General features: G+C 35.1%; 1 protein-coding gene across 3 annotated transcripts in view; it reads right to left on the reverse strand.

Moving 5' to 3' along the window:
• Positions 1 to 24,667, reverse strand: part of IL6ST (interleukin 6 cytokine family signal transducer) — a 46,919-nt gene that overhangs the window by 19,897 nt on the left and 2,355 nt on the right. Inside the window, exons 2-7 of one of the 3 annotated variants that reach the window (XM_061189265.1) lie at positions 16,576 to 16,663; positions 12,724 to 12,802; positions 6,834 to 7,139; positions 5,808 to 5,928; positions 1,755 to 1,921; positions 1,050 to 1,204 (exon numbers count right to left, since the gene is read on the reverse strand). In XM_061189265.1, coding sequence (XP_061045248.1) covers positions 1,050 to 1,204; positions 1,755 to 1,921; positions 5,808 to 5,928; positions 6,834 to 7,139; positions 12,724 to 12,787 — 813 coding nt within the window. In that variant the 5' untranslated portion in view covers positions 12,788 to 12,802; positions 16,576 to 16,663. The remainder of the gene's footprint in view (positions 1 to 1,049; positions 1,205 to 1,754; positions 1,922 to 5,807; positions 5,929 to 6,833; positions 7,140 to 12,723; positions 12,803 to 16,575; positions 16,664 to 24,667) is intronic. The other 2 variants (XM_061189266.1, XM_061189267.1) reach the window with 2 other exon arrangements.

The following is a 24,667-nucleotide window of genomic DNA, read 5'->3' on the forward strand; positions in this document are numbered from 1 at the left end:
AACAAAAGCTATCTTTGTAGATAAACTTGGTTTTCAGGAAATAAAGACACAGATAAATAACAGGTTCTTTCTACCACTCCGAGATTTCAACATTGAATACCAAATAGGTGTCGAGTCTTTTTTGTACCAATGAATTAAGATTCTATGATATTAAAAAATATTTTGAAGAACTTCTGGTATGTATCCTCTCTGTACAATCCTCATGTACAACATGAAGCATCAATCCATTTTGGTTTGTTGCTTTTTCTGATTGTATTCTGAGTCCTTTAGATAAGTGGAATGGAGGACAGCAGTAGGAAGGTCATGGGCTCAATTCCCTTCTAAGCTCATTATTGCAACCAGAGAAACAAAGCAAAAGCATTCTGTTAGTGATAAATGGAGTTACAACAAAGAATAGTATGGGGAGCTCAATGCTATGATGATAGCCTTTTGAAAAGCTCCAAGTACTTCTTTTGCTGATAGCATCATCTTTGGGTACACTGTCCTTTTCCTTTTTGGTCTTACAATCCCTTCCTCATGGGTTGGCAAACTTTCTATAAAGGGCTAGACTGTAAACATTTTAGGCTGTGGGCCAGATGGTCTCTGTTGCAACTACTCAACTCCTTCTATGTAGCACAAAAACTGTCAGAGACAATATGTAAACAAATGTGTGTGGCTGTGTTCCAAGAAAACTTTATTTACAAAAACAGATGACAGGCTGAATTTGGCCTGCTAACTCCTGCTCTACCTTATCTGCATAATCTCTTCATTTTTACTCCTCTACTTAATCTACTTCCTGTTATTTGTGGTCCTTTCATCTCCTGTCAAAAATGCTATTCCCTATCATCCTGCATCACTTCCATATTTCACTTAAAAGCTACTGTATTGAGCAAAACTGTATTTTCTATCTGGATGTCTTCCTGTTGGTCCTTGCTTGAGATACAGATCTAGAAGAGGTGTCAAGCAAAATACTTCACATAACCAGAAACTTAAGACATTCAATGATTGGGATTTTTAGGTTAGTGGATTGCAAGAAAGACTATTTGAATAAACAGTAACTTTCAATTTACCTGGTTCCAAGTTGAGGCATCTCTGGTCCTATATTGAATGTTATATTTCAGTCTTATAAAACTCTTAATACTTGAGTTGATCCATGTCAATTTTAAAATACTAGACAGTTCCTCTGAGTTGCTGACTGATAAATTATGTGGTGGATTGGGCTTCACTGAAGAATAAAATAGATCCAATAGATTATAACTTCTTATACAAAGTCAAATATACTCTTTATATTTTATTTCACAGTATTCTTTTATTCTCATCAAATGAAATAATTTCTCTAAAAGCAATGCTATGCCATACTATTATAATGGAAAGGAAAGGCTCCTAAAGAAACTCTAGTTTTTTTCCTTGTCAGCTTATTACGTTTGTTAATCTTTTCAGGTTCAGATATTAAAAGACAGTTAAGTATTTATGATATATGAAATTTAAAAAAAGAATAAAAATGGAACATGTATATTATGATTACAATGCTATAAAATGTTTGATGTTTGGACAAATACCAGAAGATAATAGTCAAAGTGAAAACAGCTGTGAGTGTGGTTGGATTCTGGATATTTTTCTTCTTCCAAATTATTTTTAATGTTGTTGATGAAGTGAATTTGTAAAAGTCACTAAGATAATAAAATAAATGCTTGTTTCTACATTAATTAAACTTAAAACTAATCTATAAACCACTGTATATTCTAATAAATTCTCAAATTTAGGTTTACAACTACCTTTATCTACAGGATCAAAATTGATATGATCTGAGGTAACCTTCCCAAGAGCATTCTCTGCTTCTACCCAGACTTCAATGTTGACAAAATACACAGGAGAATAATCAACAGTGCATGAGGTGCGGGTGTCACGTTTTGCTTTACAATCATCAAACTTCTCTGTTGCCCTAAATACAAAAATGGTAGAATCAGTCATTAAAAATAGATTTGAAAAAATTAGAGTGAAAAAGGTTACTTGAAAAGAGTTTGATGAGACCCAGATTATTATAGCTTAGAATAAAAAAGTTAATTCCAATAAGTTTAGAATAAACTGTTGAACACTAAAAACAAAATTTGTTAAAAGTTCACCTGTTTTTCTTTAAAACTGAGTTTGATCTATATCTTAAAACACAAAATTATTTTCAAAATTTTACTCCGAAAATATCACACTTAGAACGTTATGCTCTATCCCCATTGACCTTTCTCTAAAAATTATTCATTTCCTGTGATATTAGTACTGTTTCTTTCCTTTCCTGAAACAGAATCTTTACTGTACCAGCAATGTCTTTCTTTAAGCACAGTATGCTTTTTCAAAGCACAGTATGCTAGGAGGTGATAGGGTAGGGATAAGAATTTCTATCACCCCAGAAAATTCCTTCAATCCCTTTCCAGTCAAAACCTGGCAACCACTTTCTGATTTCTATCACCATAGAAAATTTCAAGTAATGTGACTATATTTACTCACATATGTTTAAATTATTATCAATTAAGAATATTTATATATATATACTTGCTATTTTTTAAAATAGAAGGATAAATCAAAACCAAACCAAAACAAGTAACTTCTAGAGCAGCGGTCCCCAACCTTTTTGGCACCAGGGACCAGTTTCGTGGAAAACAATTTTTCCACAAACCGGGGGTGGGGGGGTGGTGGTTTCGGGATGACTCAAGCACATTACATTTATTGTGCACTTTATTTCTATTATTATTACATTTATAATGAAATAATTACACAACTGGAGCCCTGAGCTTATTTTCACTTGCCACTCACTGACAGGGTTTTGATATGAGTCTTCAAGCAACTGATTTATTATGGTCTCTGTGCAGTCAAACCTCTCTGCTAATGATAATCTGTACTTGGAGCCACCCCCCAGCACTAGCATCACCGCCTCAGCTCCACCTCAGATCATCAGGCATTAGAGTCTCATAAGGAGCTCACAACCTCGATCCCTCACATGTGCAGTTCACAGTAGGATTTGCGCTCCTATGAGAATCTAATTCTGCCGCTGATCTGACAGGAGGCGGAGCTCAGGCAGTAATGCGAGTGAAGGGGAGCAGCTGTAAATACAGATGAAGCTTCGCTCGCTTGCCTGCTGCTCACCTCCTGCTGTGCGGCCCGGCTCCTAATAGGCCACAGACCCCGTCCGTGGCCTGGGGGTTGGGGACCCCTGCTCTAGAGGGAGGGAGGAAATAAGGTAAAGGACACAGGGAACAGAGACCTCTGTGAACACATCTTGTCTTAGAAATTTGTGTGGGTTAATTTATTATTTTACACAATGAAGAAAATTCTTAAAAACCGAAAGCAAAATGAAACATGAATTCTTGTATTGAGTTGGTGGTGTAACACACAGAAAGGAACTATTTCTAGTAACTCTAAAAGAGTAACTTAATTATGTCCCTAGTGAGAGAAAAACAATCTTAAAATTCTTTTTAGTAATCACATTGTTGGTGCTAATATTGGAATTGTTACTCTGTAGCTGTTTTGTTTACTGTGGAATAAAGCAAATGAATAATTATGTTGGTGTTGCTGGGAACTAAGGTTTTCAGCATAGAAGAAAGGCGATGTAGATGTTAGATAGATGAATTAAGTAAAAACCTATAGTCTGGATTTTAAATTGGAAACACCAGTATGAGTTCATGATGTATTTTATCTTAAAAACATTCTTAGCTCTTTCCACTGAAAAAGCCTAGAAACAACAACCCAGTAGCAATGAGATTCCCAACACCCAGACTGTAGTCTCTAAATAGTACTTCACACTAACTGGAACCATGACTACTTAGGAAATGGTTGATATTAAGATGAACCTGGAACATCATGTCACTTCAGAAATCAGGAAGCTATCAAAGACTAATGAAGCTGTGTCGAAAGGATGAGCCAATTTGAAAAGTTCCCACTAACCAAAGACGGGACGATTTAAGTTTAAGAAGAATAATAACTGTAATGGATTAAAACACATCAAATATGTTTAAATATGAATCCATAATGAGGAGAAAAACCCCTTACATCTACCTTTGGAGGATGGTACAGAACCAACTTATAAAACTGGTTAATAAGGGAAAATATTAACACCATTTTGCTTCTCTTATATGAACTGTACCTCAGGGTAACCAATAGTTGATGGAGAAAAGCTTTCTTTAAGTATTTCGGGTGAAAAAAAAAAAGAAGAAAAGGATAGAATACCATTATTTTGTACCTCATATATAAATAATGATCACTGATGAATGCCCAAACCTTTAAGTGAAAAACTAATGGGAAACAACATGGTTAAATTCCAAAACCATTCTGCTGCGTCATTAATCCTTTCACAAAAAGAGCACATACTTTATGATTCCATTTATATGACATTCTGGAACAGGCAAAAGTCTATAGGGAAGAAATGAGACAAGTAGTCGCCTTGTGGAATGTGGTGAAATAGGGTGGTGGTTGGGATTGACTGGGAAGGGGCATGAGGGTGTAATAGTAATGTTCTATATCTTGATAGGGGTTTAAGTTACACAGATGTATATGCACTAGTCAAAACTCACTGAATAATAAACTTAAGATATGTAAGTATATCTTGAGAGAAAAATAAATTTTCTTTTTTTCTCTTTTCTTTTTTGGCCACACCTTGCAGCTTGCAGGATCTTAGTTCCCCGACCAGGGATCGAACCTGCGCCCCCTGCAGTGGAAGCGCGGAGTCTAACCGCTGGACTGCCAGGGAAGTCCCAAGAGATACTGATACATAAATTTTATCTAAAAACAAAAACGTTCCTGTTTTTGTAAACATCTAGTTAATTAATCTAATTAATGGTGTAAATGCTGAAGTGATTAAGGGGGAAGTATATAAATGTCTGTAACTCACTTTGAAGTGCATTAAAAAAGAGATTGGTAGATGGAGACAAGGATGCACAGATAAACAGGTATGTGATAAAGCAAATATAGTAAAATGTTAATTGTAGAATCTAGGTAATGAGTATGTATAAACATTCACTGTAAAATTCTTTCAACTTTTCTTTATGTTTGAAAAAAAACTAATGGGGAATTTTATAATACCCGAAACCATTGCTTAAATTTAGCATAAGAAAAACAAACATTACGTGGTTGTTCCTAATGGAAGTACACATCACTCCTATGAATTATTTTTGGAAAAAAAAAAGAAAAAGAAATTAAACCCAAATCTGATTAAGAGTCTAGATCTAATGGCAAGTTTTAGGAAATAAAGGGACAGAGGAATGTATTAAATAATGTGTAACCATTATTTTAACAACTGAATTGCAAAGAGAAAGAAGAGAGAGAGAGGTGGAAACTATGGCTAAGAGAGACAAGCCATATGAATTGGCAATATATGGTGATTATTTACATCTTGAACAAATGTAAAAATACATACATATATCTATGAGACAACCGGGCAAATCTGAACACTGATTAAAAATGTGACAATATGAAAGTATTTTCAATTTCATTTGGGTATGTCGTCATGTTTTTTTAAAAAGTGTCCTTATCTTTTAGATAGATGTACTAAAATATTTATGGATATGACGATATGATGTCTAGATTCTCTTTAGAACGATCTGGGGCGGGGTATATATAAAATACGACTGGTCATGAGCGGATCATTATTGAAGCTGGACGATGAGCACATGAGGATTTCTTATACAATTCTTTCTACTTTCATGTTTCAGATGTTCTAAAATAAAAAGTTAAATAAAATGTTTAAAACTTTGCATTTAGTATTACTACTTGACAAAATAAAAATTCTAGCACCAAAGGCTAACTTAATAAATTCAACGCATAACAAATTTAAAATAACTTGCCATTCAGATTTTAAAGTGTAGTTTGTTTCCAGGTGCGTTTCCCTTCCAGGATCCCACTGACACATCATTTTCTTTCCTTCGTTCACAATGCAACTCAAATTTTTAGGTTTTTCTGGAGGCACTAAAAGGGAGAAATTAGCAATTTTCAAAAAGCTTAATATTCACAAATAACATGCAATTTATATACTACTCTAGACATTTAAAACAACCTACATTAGATAGAAAAAAACAAACCCAAGAAAAAAGGACATAATGAAAGACTGGTGACTAAAAAATTAATTTCTTTTCTATTTAAATTCAAATCTTTTAGATAGTAACATACATTTTCTATCATAATTATCATTAATAGGTATGTTTCAAATTAATTTTCTACACAAAATCAACTTTCATTTATAGCTGGATAGCATTATCAACTGACTTATCCATTAAATGTATTTTAAAATAATATTTGAATGTTAGGAAGAGGCAATTAAATAGAAGCAAAAATGATTCATTTATATATCTCTCCCTATTGCTTTCCCAAACTCTGCTGGAGGAAAAGCAAATGCCAAAATTACAGTTTTAGGTGATCCACAAATTTGGTAATCCATTCTTGGATCATACTAAGTTTACTTATTTGCCTCAACACGGAAGAAGGACTCTCTCCAGTATTTATTCACCTTCTTCAGGTAGTTGCTTTACACTGCATTTTCTCAGCAACTAAGGGAAATTGAAACTTACTATGAATACAGTCACAGATTTCAATTCAACATTTTTTGGGGGTGTCTAATGTCAAAATAATTTTCCAGAAAACTGACAGATACTTGGCTTTCAGGAAAAATATAAAACTTGTGTTACTCTTTAGGTTTTTTGTATATTTGTAATGCAAATGCAGTTCTACTTCTAAGCTCATTAAAAAAAAAAATGTCCAAAACTCACTGAGCTGACAGTTTCTGCATTTCATAAAGACCAACAGACAACAGACATTAAAGTTGTAATTCAACAGTAATGACAAAGTCTGAAATAAGAAAAAAGTAAAACACTTACGGCCTGAAATTATTCTGATTCCATAAACATTCTGATCAATCTGTCCAAATGTACGAATGTTGCACGTGAGTTGAATATTTAATAAAGATATATCTGTAAACGTGACACTAGATGCTGTTCTGTTTATGACAGTATATTGTTCAAAAGGAACAATAACATGGTTTGTTTTCCAGAAAATGTAATTAGCATTCACATGAAAATAATCCATACATTTTTCCTTTAGCACACAAACTGCTGTGAAATTAGAACCAAGTTGTACAACTGAAGATTCAGGGTGGATATGACCACATGGATCTAGAAGTTCTCCTGAAAAGGAACAATAACAGAAAATATAAAAATGGACTGAATTTTTCTGATACAAAATGGTATTCTGTATCAAGGCAGTTCCTCAATCTTCATTAAAATATCACTAAAGACACAAAAAAAGAAGAAACTGTGAAAACTGTGAAACTTAATATGATCAGAATTTAATGTCTAAATTTGTAAAGAAATATACAAATTATATGGCAGATGGAGCTGGATTTAAAAAAAAAACAACCTATGCAAGCTTCAGCCCTTTTTATAATATTTTAACTTTGTTTAGGAAACAGTTTGCCTGCAGCATGATTCGTATTTGCTCTGCCCCCAATCTTGTTCCTCGATTCAGACCCAACGTCTAAATTAGACTCTCCAGAAGACAGGCAGTGGTCTCTGCTCTTCGCCAGTCCTGAATTCCTTTGGAGGTGCGAATGGGGGCATGGAAACATAGTCTACATTGTTCATGTATCAAAATCAGACAAAATGGAAAGAGCAAGGGAGCAGTAAAAAACAGAAAGACTAGAATAAGATGGCCAAATACATTGGTTTTCGCAATAAGTATACGGGATAAAATCTCATATTAAAAAACAAAAAATCAAATTGTATAAAAAAATAAAATACAACCATATGCTTCACCTACCACCTACTCCATCTTGATGACATCTAAACCCCTGTCTCTGGCTCTAACTTCCTAAGTTTTCAATGGCTTATAAGACATCCACCTGAGATATTCTGTAAGTACTTTAAAATGAACATGTCTAAAGCTATATGCATCATAGTCCCTTCCAAATTTATTCTTTCTTATTCTTATTCTCTACCTCTGCTAATAACACCACTCCCATCCAGCCATCTAGGTAATAACCTTGTAGTCCCCTCTCTCTAATTAGCCTCCTCCCCTGAGTTTTCTGTATTCTTAGTATGTATATCAACCTCTTCTCATCAACCCTATTTTGGCTGCTGGTGCTTAGGCCATCATATTATACCACAATCTGACCTCCTTCTAGTTTATCTTACATACAGCTGCCAGAGTTACTGTTCAAAAATGAATATGCCATTTCCCTATTTTAAATTATTTAATGGCTATCTATTACGATCAAAATAAAATTCTCAAATATTTGGCATGATTCTATTCTCTTTCTCTATTCTCACTGTCTAGAAACTTAAGGCAGCTTTCTCTGGTGAATCCCATTTACCAATGGGATTTGAAGTTCTATCTGAGCTTCAATTTCTTCACTTGGAAAATGAAGTTAATAATGGCTATCTTTTTTTTTTTAATTTATTTTAATTTATTTATTTATTTTTAACATCTTTATTGGAGTATAATTGCTTTACAATGGTGTGTCAGTTTCTGCTTTATAACGAAGTGAATCAGTTATACATATACATATGTTCTCATATCTCTTCCCTCTTGCGTCTCCCTCCCTCCCACCCTCCCTAATAATGGCTATCTTGAAAAGATTTTTGAGATTAGAAATTAGTTATGTAAAGAACCTACTACAATGCCTGGTATTCAACAGGCCTCCAATAAATGGTAGCCTATCATCATTACTACTACTCTCCAGAGACAAGTAATCTAGTCACATTGATGGGGTCTGGAAGGGTCTCTTAGAGGTGACTGGTTCTAGCAGTTAAGATAAAAGACATACAGAATCAGAGAATTACGAAACTGAGAAAAACCTTGGAGATCATTTACTTTAACCCTTTATTTTATAGAGAACACTGAGATACTTTTACCGAGTCACCCTCAAGTATCAGGCAGATTCTTCCAATTCCCAACTTGGTCCCAAGTTAGACTGCACAAAGGATAAAACTACTTTAAAAAGCTAAACAATTATCTTCTTATCCATATCTCTCATAAAACCCATAAGGCCCAGAGTCAGAATGTTTATTTCTTTGTTTCAAAACCTATGATGTGGCCTATTTACATGACCTTGCCATTATTTATACATGTCTATGGCAAGTCCCAGTGCACAAACTACTCTAAATTTCTATCTTGTGGCATACTAAAAAGTTACCTTGTGATACTGAGCCAGTCCTTAAAACTCCCTTGACCTTACTTTATTCCTTGGTAAAATCCCTCCTGTTTTACTTTCTCTATAATATTTAGAGGGAACAGTACCTATGAAATATACTTCAGAGTACTAAAGAATGTTAAGACATAACCAGAGACTAAATAACAATGTTTAATCACATAGAATAAGAGAAATACTAGAAATGGGCAAATGTTTCAGTTTTCAAAGTGAAACACAGGCTCACTGAAACCACCCCATACCAAACTAAACCCATTTTTATAGGACTACTAGGCTATTTGAGATCAAATTTTAAAAAGAGAGTATTTTAATTTAAATAAAGGTATTTAATAAAGTTAGTTGGGATATTCATGTAGACAAGATGAAGAACTGTGGATTAGAATACACTATAACAGATATTAGGGGCTTTCCTTGTGGTGCAGTGGTTAAGAATCCGCCTGCCACTGCAGGGGACACGGGTTCGAGCCCTAGTCCAGGAAGATCCCACATGTCGAGAAGCAACTAAGCCCATGCGCCACAACTACTGAGCCTGCGCTCTAGAGCCCATGTGCCACAACTACTGAAGCCCGTGCACCTTAGAGCCCGTGCTCCACAACAAGAGAAGCCACCACAATGAGAAGCCCATGCACCGCAATGAAGAGTAGCCCCTGCTCGCTGCATCTAGAGAAAGCCCGCGCACAACGAAGACCCAACGAGGTCAAAAATAAAATATTTATTAAAAAAAACAAAAACAAAAACAAAACAGATATTAGAATGAACATTATGAAACTGCTGATATTTAGCTATTCTTGATCTACAAAAACAGAAATTTCATAGCTTCAAACTAATAGATTTTTAATTGGTTGATTACTCATACATAAAAAAATCACTGACTAAAAATGTCAATGAGAGGGAGACTTAAGTAGTATGCTGAAGTGCCTGCCCTCAGTCCTTGGGGCAGACTGTATTTTCCAAAGAAGGTCATACCTATATATGTATCCCATTGCACATGCTCATCTTACAAAGTGACTGATACTCCTTCTACAAAGAAATGGGGTCTGTATTCCCCTCCTGTCCTCAGATCTGTAAGGGTGCTTATGCCTGCTCCAGCCAACAGAGTGTGCTAAGTGACTTCCAAGGCTAGATCATCAAAAAAATACAACTTCTGACTAGCTCTCTTTTTCTCTTGGGACATTTGCTCTTGGAACCCAGCCACATGCAAGGAAGCCAAGGGCACGTGGAGAGACCATGTGTGGTGTTCTGGCCAAGAGCCCCAGCAAAGCCCTCAGTCTACAGCCAGCATCAACACCAGACATATAAGTAAATGAGCCTTCAGATGATTCCAGCCCCCAATCTTTGAATATTTTAGCTGAGGCCCCAGACATCAGAGCAAAGAAGAATCAGTCTGACTGTGCCTGTCTGTATTCCTGACCCACATAAACCATGAGAAATAATAAGTAATGTCATTTTAAGGCATGAAGTTTTAGAGTAATCTGTGTGGCAGCAATAGATAATGTAGTCCTGTTATTTTCAACATTTTTATCAACAACTTGGGGGAAAACAGAGAGAGAGACAGAGAGACAGACACACACACATATTTATCAAATCAGCAAAGGACAAGACTCTAATGGACTGCCAACAATTTGGATGATAACAATAGGATTCAAAATTATGTTGAAAGATTAGACTGATAGTTAATGGATTTTGCAAGAGAGAAAATTATCTATTTAGGTTGATAAGAAATAAATATAGAGTGAGGGAGAAATGGCTTAAAAGGTAACTCATGTGAAAATGATCTGAGAGGGCTTCCCTGGTGGCAACGTGGTTAAGAATCCGCCTGCCAATGCAGGGGACACAGGTTCGAGCCCTGGTCTGGGAAGATCCCACATGCCGCAGAGCAACTAAGCCCGTGCGCCACAACTACTGAGCCTGTGTGCCACAGCTACTGAAGCCTGCGTGCCTAGAGCCCATGCTCCGCAACAAGAGAAGCCACTGCAATGAGAAGCCCACACACTGCAACGAAGAGTAGTCCCCGCTTGCTGCAACTAGAGAAAGTCCACGTGCAGCAACAAACACCCAACGCAGCCCAAAATAAATCAAATTAAAAAAAAAAAGATGTGAGAATTTTCACTGACTGGTAGGTAGCTTAACATGAAACTATGGTGTATCATAGCAGGCAAAAAACTATGTTGCTTTAATAAAAATGATGTTCAGATCAAAGTAAGTAATAAAATCACTATACTCAGACCATGTCTAGTTCTGATACATTTATTTTTTTCTTAAGTGCATTTTATTCAATAATAATAATAAAATAATAAATATATAAAATAATAAATATATTATTACTATCCTTTTTATAATTCTTACTGTGGGCCAGGCACTGCCCAAATGCCTTCTGTGTATTAACTCATTTAATTCTCACAATAACCCTAGGAGTTAGGGACCGTTATTATCCCCATCTTACAGATCAGGAAACAGACATAGATTAAGTGACTGGCTAAAGTTTCATAGTCGGTAAGTAGGAGAGGTGGGATGGTATTATATTTTAAATGTGATATGGGAAACTAAGAGAAGAGTCAGGAGGGTAATCAGCACATATAGATTGGAAGCCAAGTCCTATAAAAGAATAATTAGGATAATTAGGTAAATTTAGTTTGGGGAAGAGAGGGGTTATAGCAGCAAAGCAGTCCTTCAATACTTGAAGAGTTGAACATGGGAAAGGAAAGTGGGCCTACTATAGAAGGATTTCTAGGATTAATGAGAAAAAGTTACAAGGAAGAAAATTTGGGTTCAAGACTAAGGAAAGACTTAAATAAGGAAAAATTTCAACATAAGGTTTGTATCATTTCAACTGTTTAAAAAGAGGCTGCATTCTTGAACTTGAAGAGGGTTTGACTTAGAGCAGTGCTTCTCAAACTATCTGTGGTGAAGGATCAGTTTAGGTTTTCTTCTCCCAATCTTTCACAAACTTATACTTTTGTTTTATATTAATGTTCAATGGGACAAGTCCACTGATCACATGCTTGGATGTCACGGCTATGTCAAATTGTTAAAAGAGTTTCTAAACATTTACTCTTAATTTCTGTACTCATCTTGCTGTGGACCAATAACCACCAGTTCTCAGACAGGCTGTGGCCTAGTATGAGCAGTACTGCTCTAGGCGACCTCTTCATTCTGTTATCACAATCACACTGCTGCTCAGTGACACCTTTGGAGTGAAGGTTAAGGAGGGAAGTGCTAAAAGTTAACAAATTTCCTATTTCTTTCTTTATAAAAACAAACAAAAAAACCCCTTTTTTCCTTCTCTACGTTAAAGTTACTGTTAGTATAGCTAAACAGGATTTAGGATTACTGAGTAATTGAGTGTTTCAACTCAAATTATACAAATTATAATTTATCAAGAGTATTTTTACTTCTTAAATTCATTTTTAAGACAACATCATTCTCTCAATAATGATCCTAGAAAGAATAAATATATAAGCATAATTATTTAATTATTCAACATAAGCTTAATTATGTAATTATACAAAAATACACAAACCTAATTTGTGGGGTTGGGAGGTAGGATATTTCATGAACCTTACCTACAGATTCAGTGGTGAGGGAAATAAACAAGGCTTGCACTATCCAAGTTTGCAATGTCAACATCTTGCATAGATATTTCTGTAAAAGACACATGTAATATTATTTTAAATATTTTTACTCTTACTACACATAATAAATTCAGATACAATTTCTAAAGCTCTTTTGTTTCCACTGTATAGCTGTTTTCTAAAAGGTGGTAAAATTCTTATGAGAATGCAGAAAACAAGTTGAAGTCTTCAGAATATTTTTATTTATTCCCACTAAAGTTATGGCTACATAAAATATTACTGGGAAACATAACTTATACTTTAAGGTTAATTAAAAGAGCAATTCTGTTTCTGTATTATGAAGTCTTGCACTATTAGTAAATACTCTGAGACTGAGAGCTTCAGAGAGACAAAATTCTACATGGCAAAACCGAGCATTAGCAACTTCAAAAGATAATCGACAAAATGGGGGAAAGAGTTTGTAATTCATAGCCTGACCAAAAATATCTCCTGACATATGAAGAATGCCTACAAATCACTAAAAAAATTCCAACACCTCATCTTGCCTGTTTAGAAGAAAACAGGCAAGATGAGTTGAACAGGCAGTTTACAGAGAAGGAAATACGAGTAACTCAAACATATGAAATGATACTTTCAACCTCACTCATAGTGAGATGCAAATTAAAACAACCCAGATAGGAATGCAAGGTGATACAGACACTTTGGAAAACAATTTGGCAGTTCTTTACTAAGTTAAAAGCACATGATAAGCCTCAGCATTGACACTGACAATTATATCAAGTTCAAAAACAGGCTAACTTAATCTATGGGGATAGGTCAGAATAGTGGTTCTCTTTTGGAGGGAAGGTGGTGGGAGGACAGAAGGGAGCATTCTGGGATACTGAACATGAGCTGTACACTTATGATTTGTGAACTTTATTGTATATAAGTTGTAGTTAGTAAAAATAATAAAACAAACAAAACTATTGCAATATCATTCTCACCTTGAATACTGGCAAAAATATAAAAATTAAAAAGTTATCAGCAGTGTTATGAGAATACGACATAAAGGCATTCTCATATACTGCCAGTTATAGTGTAAACTGGCATAACCTTCCCATCAAATTGTACACCTAAAACTATGAATTTTATTGTTTGTAAATGAGACCTCAATTAAAAACAAAAACCCTACCCAGACAAGGTGTATGGCCAATTTTGCGCTATCAGTCAAAATTAAAGTACATGTACATTTGAATCTAATGATTCTACTTCTAGTATGTTATCCTATGAATATGAGCAAAACAACACATGTACAAGGTTATTCACTACAACATTCTTTTTAATAGTAAAAGGCTGAAGCAATCTAAATGTTCACGAATAGGGGACTAGGTAAATTATGGCATATCCAAACACAGTATACATGTAGTCATTAAAAAAATGTACAGATATAGAATTATATCTAAAATACATTGCTAAGGTACAGAACAGTATATTTGTTATTTATGGGCAAAAACACAACAAAAAAGGCAAAACATACTCATTTCCTTATATGTGCATAAAACATCTCTAGAAGGATAAAAATTCAAATACTGGCTGCCACTGGCTGTTTGAGACACTAGAGTGGGAGGGAGACTCTACAGTGTGCTCTTTGTACCTTTTCCAATGTTGTACCCTGTGGCTTCAGTACTTAGAAAATAGAAAATAAATATAATTTAAATTAAAAATACTTAATGTGTATCTCTCCAAGATAAAACTACTAACTTCTTGATGAGGGCTTCATAGTACTACGCTTGAAACATAGTATCATTTTACAAAATATAAATACTTTTTTACTCCCTAACCAGGTAACAGTCACTCTATAACAAAATAATTTGATAATGAATTGTTTAGACTGTCTCAGGTAAAGCTATAAAAGAACTAAGTTGCAGGATCCATTTTCCTCCACCTGTTTTATTCCTTACTTCCCAACTTTAAATAGTCCCAGAGTAGAAAAATCTACCACATCATTCAACTGTTCATCAAAACAACAAAACAGAAAAATATCTGAGCATGTTGGTAGAGTGGTATGTGGTCATGTCATCCTGACCACCTACCCTACCAAGTACCTTGTTCACACTGTAGAGAGGTTTCTTTATAGTTCTGAAAACTGGCAATCTTTCTATTTATGTACTATAGTCTTATAACAAAACTCTGAAACAAGAAGTCCCATGAAAGTATTTACGATTACTTCAAAGCAATTAGATTTATGTGAGCAGTGCCATGAAACACAAGTAAAAGGAAAACAGGCAAAGGTAGGTTTCGCATTTTAACAGTTAGAAAGTAATGTTTCCTAATTTTTAAAGGATTGTCATTGAAATGTGATAAAGGAACACCTATTAAGGAACTTGATGTCATAGTCCAAACCTAAGAGATGGAGACACAGTAGTATTGATACTATCTAAAATATTATATGCAATATAGCCCACTTCATTTGGAGGCTTATCTTGTTTTAAAATTGATTGAATTGATAGTACTCTGCTTATTTTTCCCCTTTCATTCTGTTGACAACAGATAATCAATTTAAAATTCTATTATTAGCACTATACTTTCTCCTCATCTCTTGCAGAATATTCTATGCATATATTATAAGCACATATTGTATATACTGATTTTCCTTGAAATTTGCAAGTTATTTTGGAAGGTTCTATGAAGCCAAAACATGACCACTAACCACAGATACAGGAAAGGATTTTTCCAAGAACTGAGCGGTTGTTCTACAGCAGCAATTCCTCAACTATGGTGGTTTCAATATGGTAATGTGTTGAAAGGAGGCATAAGATGCATCATAAATAATTCACTACTATTAATGTTAAAGTAACAAAGTTTATGGATGATTTAGCTAAAAAATTAGAACAAATCCAAAGCTATCCTTATAGCTGTTTGTTCTTACTTTAATTTCCATGGATTTTTTAAGTGGGAGAAAAAGTAGTGGAGTTTAATTGATAAATATTTAATAGTTTAACCCTTTATAAATTATTTTTATTCCTATGGATTGTGATTTTTGAGTTTTTTTCCCTTTTAATTTGATAAAAAATTAGGATAGAATGAAAAAGAATGAATAATAAATTTAGATTTACATTACATGTGAGGAAGACTGTCAGTATAAACTTTATTACTATAGAAACGTACTACTATAACTGTAGAACAGTAGATGAATTACGACTGCCAAATAGAAGGCAAAGTAATATTTGTTGAATAAATAAGCTGAGCAGGGATCAGGATGGGGACATTTCAATATGGTACCTTTTACATCATGTCATACACAGCAGTGTTATTATGGATAAATTCGCAAAAAGTCAGTCTTGCCTACATTAACTGATTATCAAATTAATTATTTAAAAAGTTATCCAACTCTGTGCCATTCCATTAGTACTAATTATGAATTCATAATAACTAATACTTGTATACTATTTCACATTACACAAACCGCTTTCATGTAAATTATTTCACTTGATTCTCCTAATATCCTAGAGAAGCAGGTGGATAGGGCAGGGATCATTATTTTATTATTTTTTTTAAGTTTTTTTTTTTTTTTACAGTAGTTTTAAGTTTACAACAAAACTGAAAGGAAGGTAAGGAGATTTCCCACAGACCCTCTGTCCCCACACACGTATAGCCTCTTGCATTATTAACATCACTACTCACCAGAATGGTACATTTCACCAAGGATGAACCTACACTGACACACTACAGTCACCTAAAATCTCTAGCTTACTTTAGGGTTCACTCTTGGAATTGTACATTCTTGGGTTTGGAAAGGCAGGGATTAATTATTGGAACTTTACAAAAGAAAAAGCAAAAATTCAGACAGGGTAAGGTACTTACCCAAATCACAAAATTTGTAAGTGAAAGAGCAGGGATCTGAAACTAAGTCTTCTGCTTCTAAATGTCATGCTCTTTTCGTTGGGTCTCACTGTAGAGAGAGGACAGTCTTGTTTAGAAAGACGGTTTTGACAATATTTTTTATATGTGTACTTAAATTCCTGCCACCTACTTACTGGTCTTTCAGGTTTTGAGAAAGCATCTCATTTTAGATATCTTCTGAGTTTCAGTATAAAGCACTCCCATAAACACTTGTATAAGAGTATTCAAGTATCCTAGTGTAGTTTTGCTACGTGCTTGGAAACATTATTGGCTCCCCCATGCTTAATCTAAACCTCCTTGATATCCATGTATGTCATAGACATGTGAAAGGAACATTTTGCTGAATCTGACAGAAGCAGTTAAAGCAAATCTTACACAAAATCATACCTTTTGTCTTCCACTAGCAGTAAGTTAAGGCTACTGACTCCTCAACTGCCAAATTATTATATGCACACAGACGTAAAAATTCATTTTAAAATCTGCTCAGTATTAGGTTAAATTCTAGCATAAGGAGCAGTCGTTCCTCTTTGAAATGTAACAAGATAACTTCAAACTCAGATAAGGAGTTGAATCCCCCACTATTGTTTCACACACGTTAAACCTTTGATATAATTTAATAACATATAAGAAATTTAATCTATAACAATGATATTTTTAAATGCAAAGAAAATACATAATTATTTTAAAACTTTCAAATGAGTAGGAATTGATAATATGTCACGTGAAAATCCCCTATAATCCCATCAAGATAACTGTGAACAATTTGGTGTATAATCTTACAAAAGTTTCTATGTGTATAACTTTATATTGTATAAATATATACTTTATCAGTCTACAAAAATGGGATCACAATAACGTTCTGTAACTTTTTTTCCCCTTAACACTACGTATTGGACATCTTTCTAAGTCAGTACATAAAGATTAATTCCTTGTAGCCTTTGCTCAAATTCACCTTCTCATACAAGTCTTTTCTGACTAGCCTATATTGCATATCCTCCCTTTCCTGTTTTTTCTCACTAGCACTTAACCTTCTAAAATAGGCTGGCAAACATTTCTTATAAAGGGCCAGATAATAAATATTTTAGGCTTTGTGGGCCTTCAGGTCTCTGTGACCACTAACTAGTAAACTCTGTTTTTGGAGTGCAAAAACAGTTAAGGACAGTATGTAAACAAACTGGCATGGCTGAGTTCCAATAAAACTTTATTTATAAAAAGAGAATGCATGCTGGATTTGGTCTGCAGACCATAGTTTGCCAACCCCTGTTCTAAAATACTATTTAATTAACTTATTTTGCTTATAGTCTGTTATGGGTTGAGTTGTGTCCCCCCAAAAGATATGTTGAAGTCCTAACCCCCAGTACCTCAAAATGTGACCCTGTTTGGAAATAAAGCTGTTACAGATGTAATTAGATGTTAAGATGTCATACTGGGGGGCTTCCCTGGTGGCACAGTGGTTAAGAATCTGCCTGCCAATGCAGGGGACACGGGTTTGAGCCCTGGTCTGGGAAGATCCCACATGCCGTGGAGCAACTAAGGCCGTGCGCCACAACTGCTGAGCCTGTGCTCTAGAGCCTGTGCGCCACAACTACTGAAGCCCGTGCATAGAGCCCATGCTCCACAAAAAGAGAAGCCACCCCAATGAGAAGCCTGTGCACCTCAACGAAGAGTACCCCTGCTCACAACAACTAGAGAAAGCCCGCGCACAGCAACAAAGACCCAATGCGGCCAAAAATAAATAAATAAATAAATTTATTAAAAAAAAAAAAAAAAAAAGATGTCATACTGGAGTAGGGTGGGGCCCTACTACAATATGACTGGTGTCTGCTATGAGACAGAAATACACAGGAAGAATGCCATGTGACTACAGAGGCAGAGATTAGAGTGATGCAGCTGTAAGCCAAGGTATGTCAAGGACTATCAGCTACTACCAGAAGTTATGAAAAGGCAAAGGATTCTATCCAGAGTCTCCGAAGGACTTTTGGTCTCCAGAACCTTAAAAGAATAAATTTGTTTTAAGTTTGTGGTATTCTGTTATAGCAGCCCTAGGAAACTAATACACTGTTTGTGTCCCCAAAATAGAATGTGAGCAAATGAGGTAGGAAATTTTGTATGTTTTGCTCCTTGCTATATTCCTAGTATCTAAAATCATACCTAGCATAGTTTAATTTGGGTCTTTTTCATATCTTCCATAACTCTACTTTTTGAACATATAGAACACAGTTATGGCAACTGCTTTAGTGTCTTTGATAATTATAACATGTGTCAGTTTTCGGTTAGTTTTGATTAACTGAATTTTCTCTAATATATATATTTTCATGCTTCTTTGCATACCTGGTAATTTTTGATGAAACGTCAGACATTGTGAATTTTACCTTGTTGTGTGTCGGATACTTTTGTATTCCTATTAAAGATTCTTGAACACAGAATCCTGTCCTGTTCCAGGACACAGTTAACTTACTTGAAAACAATCTGATCCTTTCAGGTCTTGCTTTTAAAGATAAGTTGGGTGGGATTGGAGCAGTGCTTATTCTGGGACTAATTATTCCCTACTACTGACACAAGACCCTTCTGTGTACTCTATCCAATGTCTCATGAATCAAGATGGTTTCCAATCTGGCTGGTGAGGACAGGCACAATTCCTAACCCTGTGGAATCATTAAGCACTGTTACCTCTAATCCTTTCATGAGCTTCTTTCTCAGTAGTTTCTTTTTTGTTGTTGTTTTTTTGTTTGCTTTGTTTTGGCTGCGCCTAATGGCATGTGGGATCTTAGTTCCCTGAACAGGGATCGAACCCACACCTGATGCAGTGGAAGTGTGGAGTCTCAATCACTAGACTGCCAGGGAAGTCCCGGCAGTTTCTTTATATGCATGCACTCAGCTAAACAGCTTAAGGGGACTCTGAAGCTTTCAAGAATTCTCTTGTTTCAAGAGTTTCAAGATTCTCCAGTATTCTGTTCTATGAACTCCAGCCATCTTCTTCAATTCAAAGAATATCCACTGAGCTTAGCCTAGATTTCCCCAACCTATGACATGGTTTGGAAACTCTCTCAAGGTAGTACGCTAGTTCAATCATAGGATCTACCTCATTTGTTTCCCATCTCACAAGATCATTGCCTTTCATCATCCAGTGTCCAGTGTCTTATCACTGTTCTATGTATATTTTCTGTTTTATGGTTGTTTCAGACATGAGGGTAAACCTTATCCTTGTTCCCCGTTTTGGCCAGAAGTTGCAGAGTCATTTGGATACCAAATCAAACAAGGATTACACAAGAAAACTATTGTCAAACTATTATGAATTGGTGTGAAAAAACCTAAATAAAGCATTTGCAAATTTGTTCTAGCAATGTATTTAAAAGGAAAAAAACCCCATAAATACCAACAAGTATTTTGCCTAAAAATACAAGTATGGGGCTTCCCTGGTGGCGCAGTGGTTGAGAATCTGCCTGCTAGTGCAGGGGACACGGGTTCGAGCCCTGGTCTGGGAGGATCCCACGTGCCGCGGAGCAGCTGGGCCCGTGAGCCACAATTACTGAGTCTGCGCGTCTGGAGCCTGTGCTCCGCAACAAGAGAGGCCGCGATAGTGAGAGGCCCGTGCACCACAATGAAGAGTGGCCCCCGCTTGCCGCAACTGGAGAAAGCCCTCGCACAGAAACGAAGACCCAACACAGCCAAAAATAAATAAATAAATAAATATTTAAAAAAAAAAAAAAAAAAATACAAGTATGGTTCAACATGAGAAAAGATGCCAATGTTATCCACTATATTTTCTAACAGATTAAAGACAAAAATAACACAATCATTCCACTAGATGCTTGAAAAGCATCTGATAATATTCAACAACTGTTCAGCTATAATTTTTAAATAACAACAAAGTATTAGAAAACTAGACTGAAAGAGACCATCTTTATATTCATGAAGTAGATAAGAGGATGGACTCTGTAATCAGACTGCCTGTATTCAAATCCTAGCTCCTCTATTTTTTGTAAAACATCTTAGGCAAGTTATTTAATATCCTTAATTTTCATTTTCCTAATCTGTAAAATAAGGATAACCCCACCACCTACTTTCGTAGGACTTCTGTCAAGATTAAATAAGTCAGGGGAGGGGGAAGGGTAAGCTGGGACGAAGTGAGAGAGTGGCATGGACATATATACATTACCAAATGTAAAACAGATAGCTAGTGGGAAGCAGCCACATAGCACAGGGAGATCAGCTCGGTGCTTTGTGACCACCTAGAGGGGTGGGATAGGGAGGGTGGGAGGGAGACACAAGAGGGAGGAGATATGGGGATATATGTACATGTATAGCTGATTCACTTTGTTATAAAGCAGAAACTAACACACCACTGTAAAGCAATTATACTCCAACAAAGATGTTAAAAAAAAAAAAGATTAAATAAGTCAGTATACACCGAGTGCAGTGTAGTATACATCTGCCGCATACTACATACTCAATAAATGCTAACAGCTGTTATCAGTGCAGCTCTTGGTGTTGCTGCCACAGTACTTTATCAGAAACCTATAGTAAACATCATATTTAAAGATAAAAATTAGAGGCATTCCTATTAAGGTCAGGATTCAAACAAGATGCTTGATGTCATCACTTATTCAACACTGTTCTAGAAGGCTTAAACAAAAATATAATAAACAAAAAACAAGATATAAAAATGGAAAAAGAAAAAACTTGTAGATGATATGAAAACAAAGAGAATCAAATAACAAACTATTAGAACCACTGAGAGTTTAACATAACAGCTGAACAAATGATCACCAAAAAACCCCTCTCTCAGCAATAACCAGTTAGAAAATGTAATAGAAAAAAATCCTATTGACAATAGCATCAAAAACTAAACTATATCTAGGAAAAACAATTAAATCAGAACAATGCAAATAGTTTATGGAGAAAACTATAAAACTTTACTAAAAAGTTCATTAGTAAGACTTAAATATCATGGAACAAATATATATATATATATATATATAGAGAGAGAGAGAGAGAGAGAGAGAGAGAGAGAGAAAGAGAGGGAGGGGGAGAGAGAGATATCAGTTCTTCACAAATTAATATATCAATGAAATACAATTTTAATCCAAATTGCAAAGTGGTTTAATTTACAAACCAATTTAAAATTTCACATAAAATATTAGAAAATGGCCAAAAGCCAATTTTCAAAGAGAATAAACAGAATACTTGATATACCATCTATTAAGATATACTATCAAGTTATAGTAATTAAAACATGGCATTGGCATAGGAATAGAAAATTAAATCAAGTACAAAACAAAAGGTCCAGAAACAGACCCAAGTATATATAAGAATTTAATATCTTATGGGAAAAAAAGCTACTGGTATCACTGGGGAAATAAAGGACTATTTAATAAATAGTATTGCGACAACTGGCTCCACAAGCAAAAAAATAAAGAGCCCTACTTCATCACAGATACATACACTCCAGACTGATTAAGGACATAAATGCAAAAGTAAAATTGTAGGACTACTAGAAGAAAATACAGAGTATGCTTATGACCTTAGAGTTAGAGCAGGTCTTTTACAAATTATCTTTGACTGTTTGAGATCTATGAAAAGGTTTAAAGAGTACTCTGATGACCATCCATGTTCTCACCATAGCTTAAGAAATAAAACATTACAAATACAGTTTAAGCCAAATAAACAGTTGTTGCCCTTAAGAAGTTCAGTTTAGAGAGGTGGAATATGCACAGTGTGCTACAGGAGCATAAAGAATACCCAATTCAGACAGGGTCCAGGACAGCCCATCATGAAATAAGAGTAAAGGTTTTCTGGACAGAGACAGTAGCATACACATGAACTATACACCATCTTTGACTCTGTAACTGTAGATTACCAATGGCAAAATCCCAGAGCACGCCAGTCTACAAACCAGAGCTGTGCTATCTGAAACATTCTGTGTTAGGGGGAGTGCAAAGGGGAACACATACAACAGAACATCCAAACAAAAACAGATTGTGCAGAAGACCAGTATGAAATGCATTATTCAGAAGTAATGATAAAACTAATCTACCTTAGAGCAAAGGATGAAACTGATTAATTTGGATCAAGAGCAAATGAAAATTTGGAGGCTGAATATTCAAATTTTAACAGGGCAACAGATTTATTGTGCTGAAAGGAATGAAGCTCTTGCTATGGATATGTATACATTCAGCTTTAAAACAATAATCTATACTATAGCCACATTTCAAGAGATGTAGCTTTCTTACTCATGTCAATTGGCTAACACTTCTCATTAAATCTCACTAAGATATACTAGATAGAATAAAAAAGAGATTGTAGCCATTGTGACAATAGCACAAGCATTTCTGAAGCATTTCACATTGTTGACCACCTCTGCTTTCTGAATTTCTCATATCTCTTGGTTTCTATGTAACCATATCATGTGGTTATATTCTTTCCTTTATTTACTTTACTGTCTCCTTCACTGAATTCTCTGCTAGGTTTTATCTGCTGGCTATGAATGTACCCAAAAGTATTTGGCATCTACTATTCTTTTAAAATACCAACTTCTTCAAAAATGTATGACTTCAACTACTACCTTCACACAAAATAATTTCAAATATTCTGATTGAGATGTTCTAATTTCAGTTATGTATCATCATCTTGGATATTCTGCCTCTGACTCAAATAAGTTTAACAGGTCTAAAAACAACGTACACATATATACATACTCATGCCCACATAAATACATAAATGCATGCACTTTAAAAAAAAAATCACAGTACATTTTTTCCCCCTCATCTAAAAACACTCACCCTTCTTGAATTTCCTACGATGGGGTCCATCCTTGTCTCTTGCCTATCCATTACATTCTAGCTTTTCTCAGTTACAAATCTTATTCAGTCTTCCTTCATGATCCTTCCCACTTGTTTTTTCTTTTCTACCCTCCACCATGACCAACCTAATTTATGCACTGCTCACCTCAATACTTATAACTGCCTTCCTGCTTCTAGTCTCTTTCTTCCCTCCAAATCATTCTGAACATTATTATTGATGGATGAAATCTCTCTAAGCATACTTTAAACTTGTCACTCTTTTCCTCAAAAGCTTTTTAAAGGGTGAATAATAATGCCAAATATTTCAGCTATTTAAGAACCTAAAAATTTGGTTTCAGTGTGCCTGCCCAATCTATCTTCTTCAATATTTAAATCTATTCTAAAAAAACCAAAACCCTTTACTCAGATTTTGCCCTCAAGCTCTAGAGAAAACAGTGAGCAATCTGGTTTCTACTCTGCTCATGCTGAAATTATATTTGTAGTTTTCCAAATGCAAAGCAAATATTTAAGCTCTTCATTTTACTTGACTTCACCATGCCATACACAATTTGGTCTTACCTTTTATCATGCCTTACCAGCTACCCCTACAGACTTTAAGCTCAAGTCACAGCAAACTACTAGACTTTCTCTAACACATTTTACTATTTCAGAGTTTGGGCTTCTACAAATGCTATTCCTTGGCTCTAGAATGTCTTTCTCCAAACTGTTCTGCACTGTTTATATCTCAGATGAAACATCATCTCTTCTGTGGAATTCCCCCCCACTCCCACAAACATCTTTGCTCCCAATGCACTTGTATACAGTTCCCTAACAGGATTCATAATTCATAAATGTATTGTAATTTTTGTTTATATGTCTTGATATCCTGAGAATCTAACATACTCTGAAGCACATAGCGGACAATTAAGAGTGGGTTTTAAAAGACCTTCCGGAATGGCCATATTATTCTAGTTAACTGTCACTCAAGTATACTATATGAAGAGGTAGTATATTTACCATCCTTAGGAGCTCAGATCCTGAAGCCAGGCTGTCGAGGTATAAATTCTGGATCTACCACTTAATAGCCGTGTGGCACTGGGAGAGTTAATTAAGCTCTCTATGCCTGGGTTTCCTTCTTTATAAAAGGAGAATAGTAAGATCTACTTCATAAGGTTATGAAGATTAAATGAATTAATATAAGCAGAGTGTTCAAAACAGTGACTGACAGAAAATAAGCATTACACATATATTGACTATTATAATTATTATAC

This window comes from Eubalaena glacialis, chromosome 4 (assembly GCF_028564815.1).
Source record: "Eubalaena glacialis isolate mEubGla1 chromosome 4, mEubGla1.1.hap2.+ XY, whole genome shotgun sequence".
In the NCBI taxonomy this organism is placed as follows: domain Eukaryota; kingdom Metazoa; phylum Chordata; class Mammalia; order Artiodactyla; family Balaenidae; genus Eubalaena; species Eubalaena glacialis.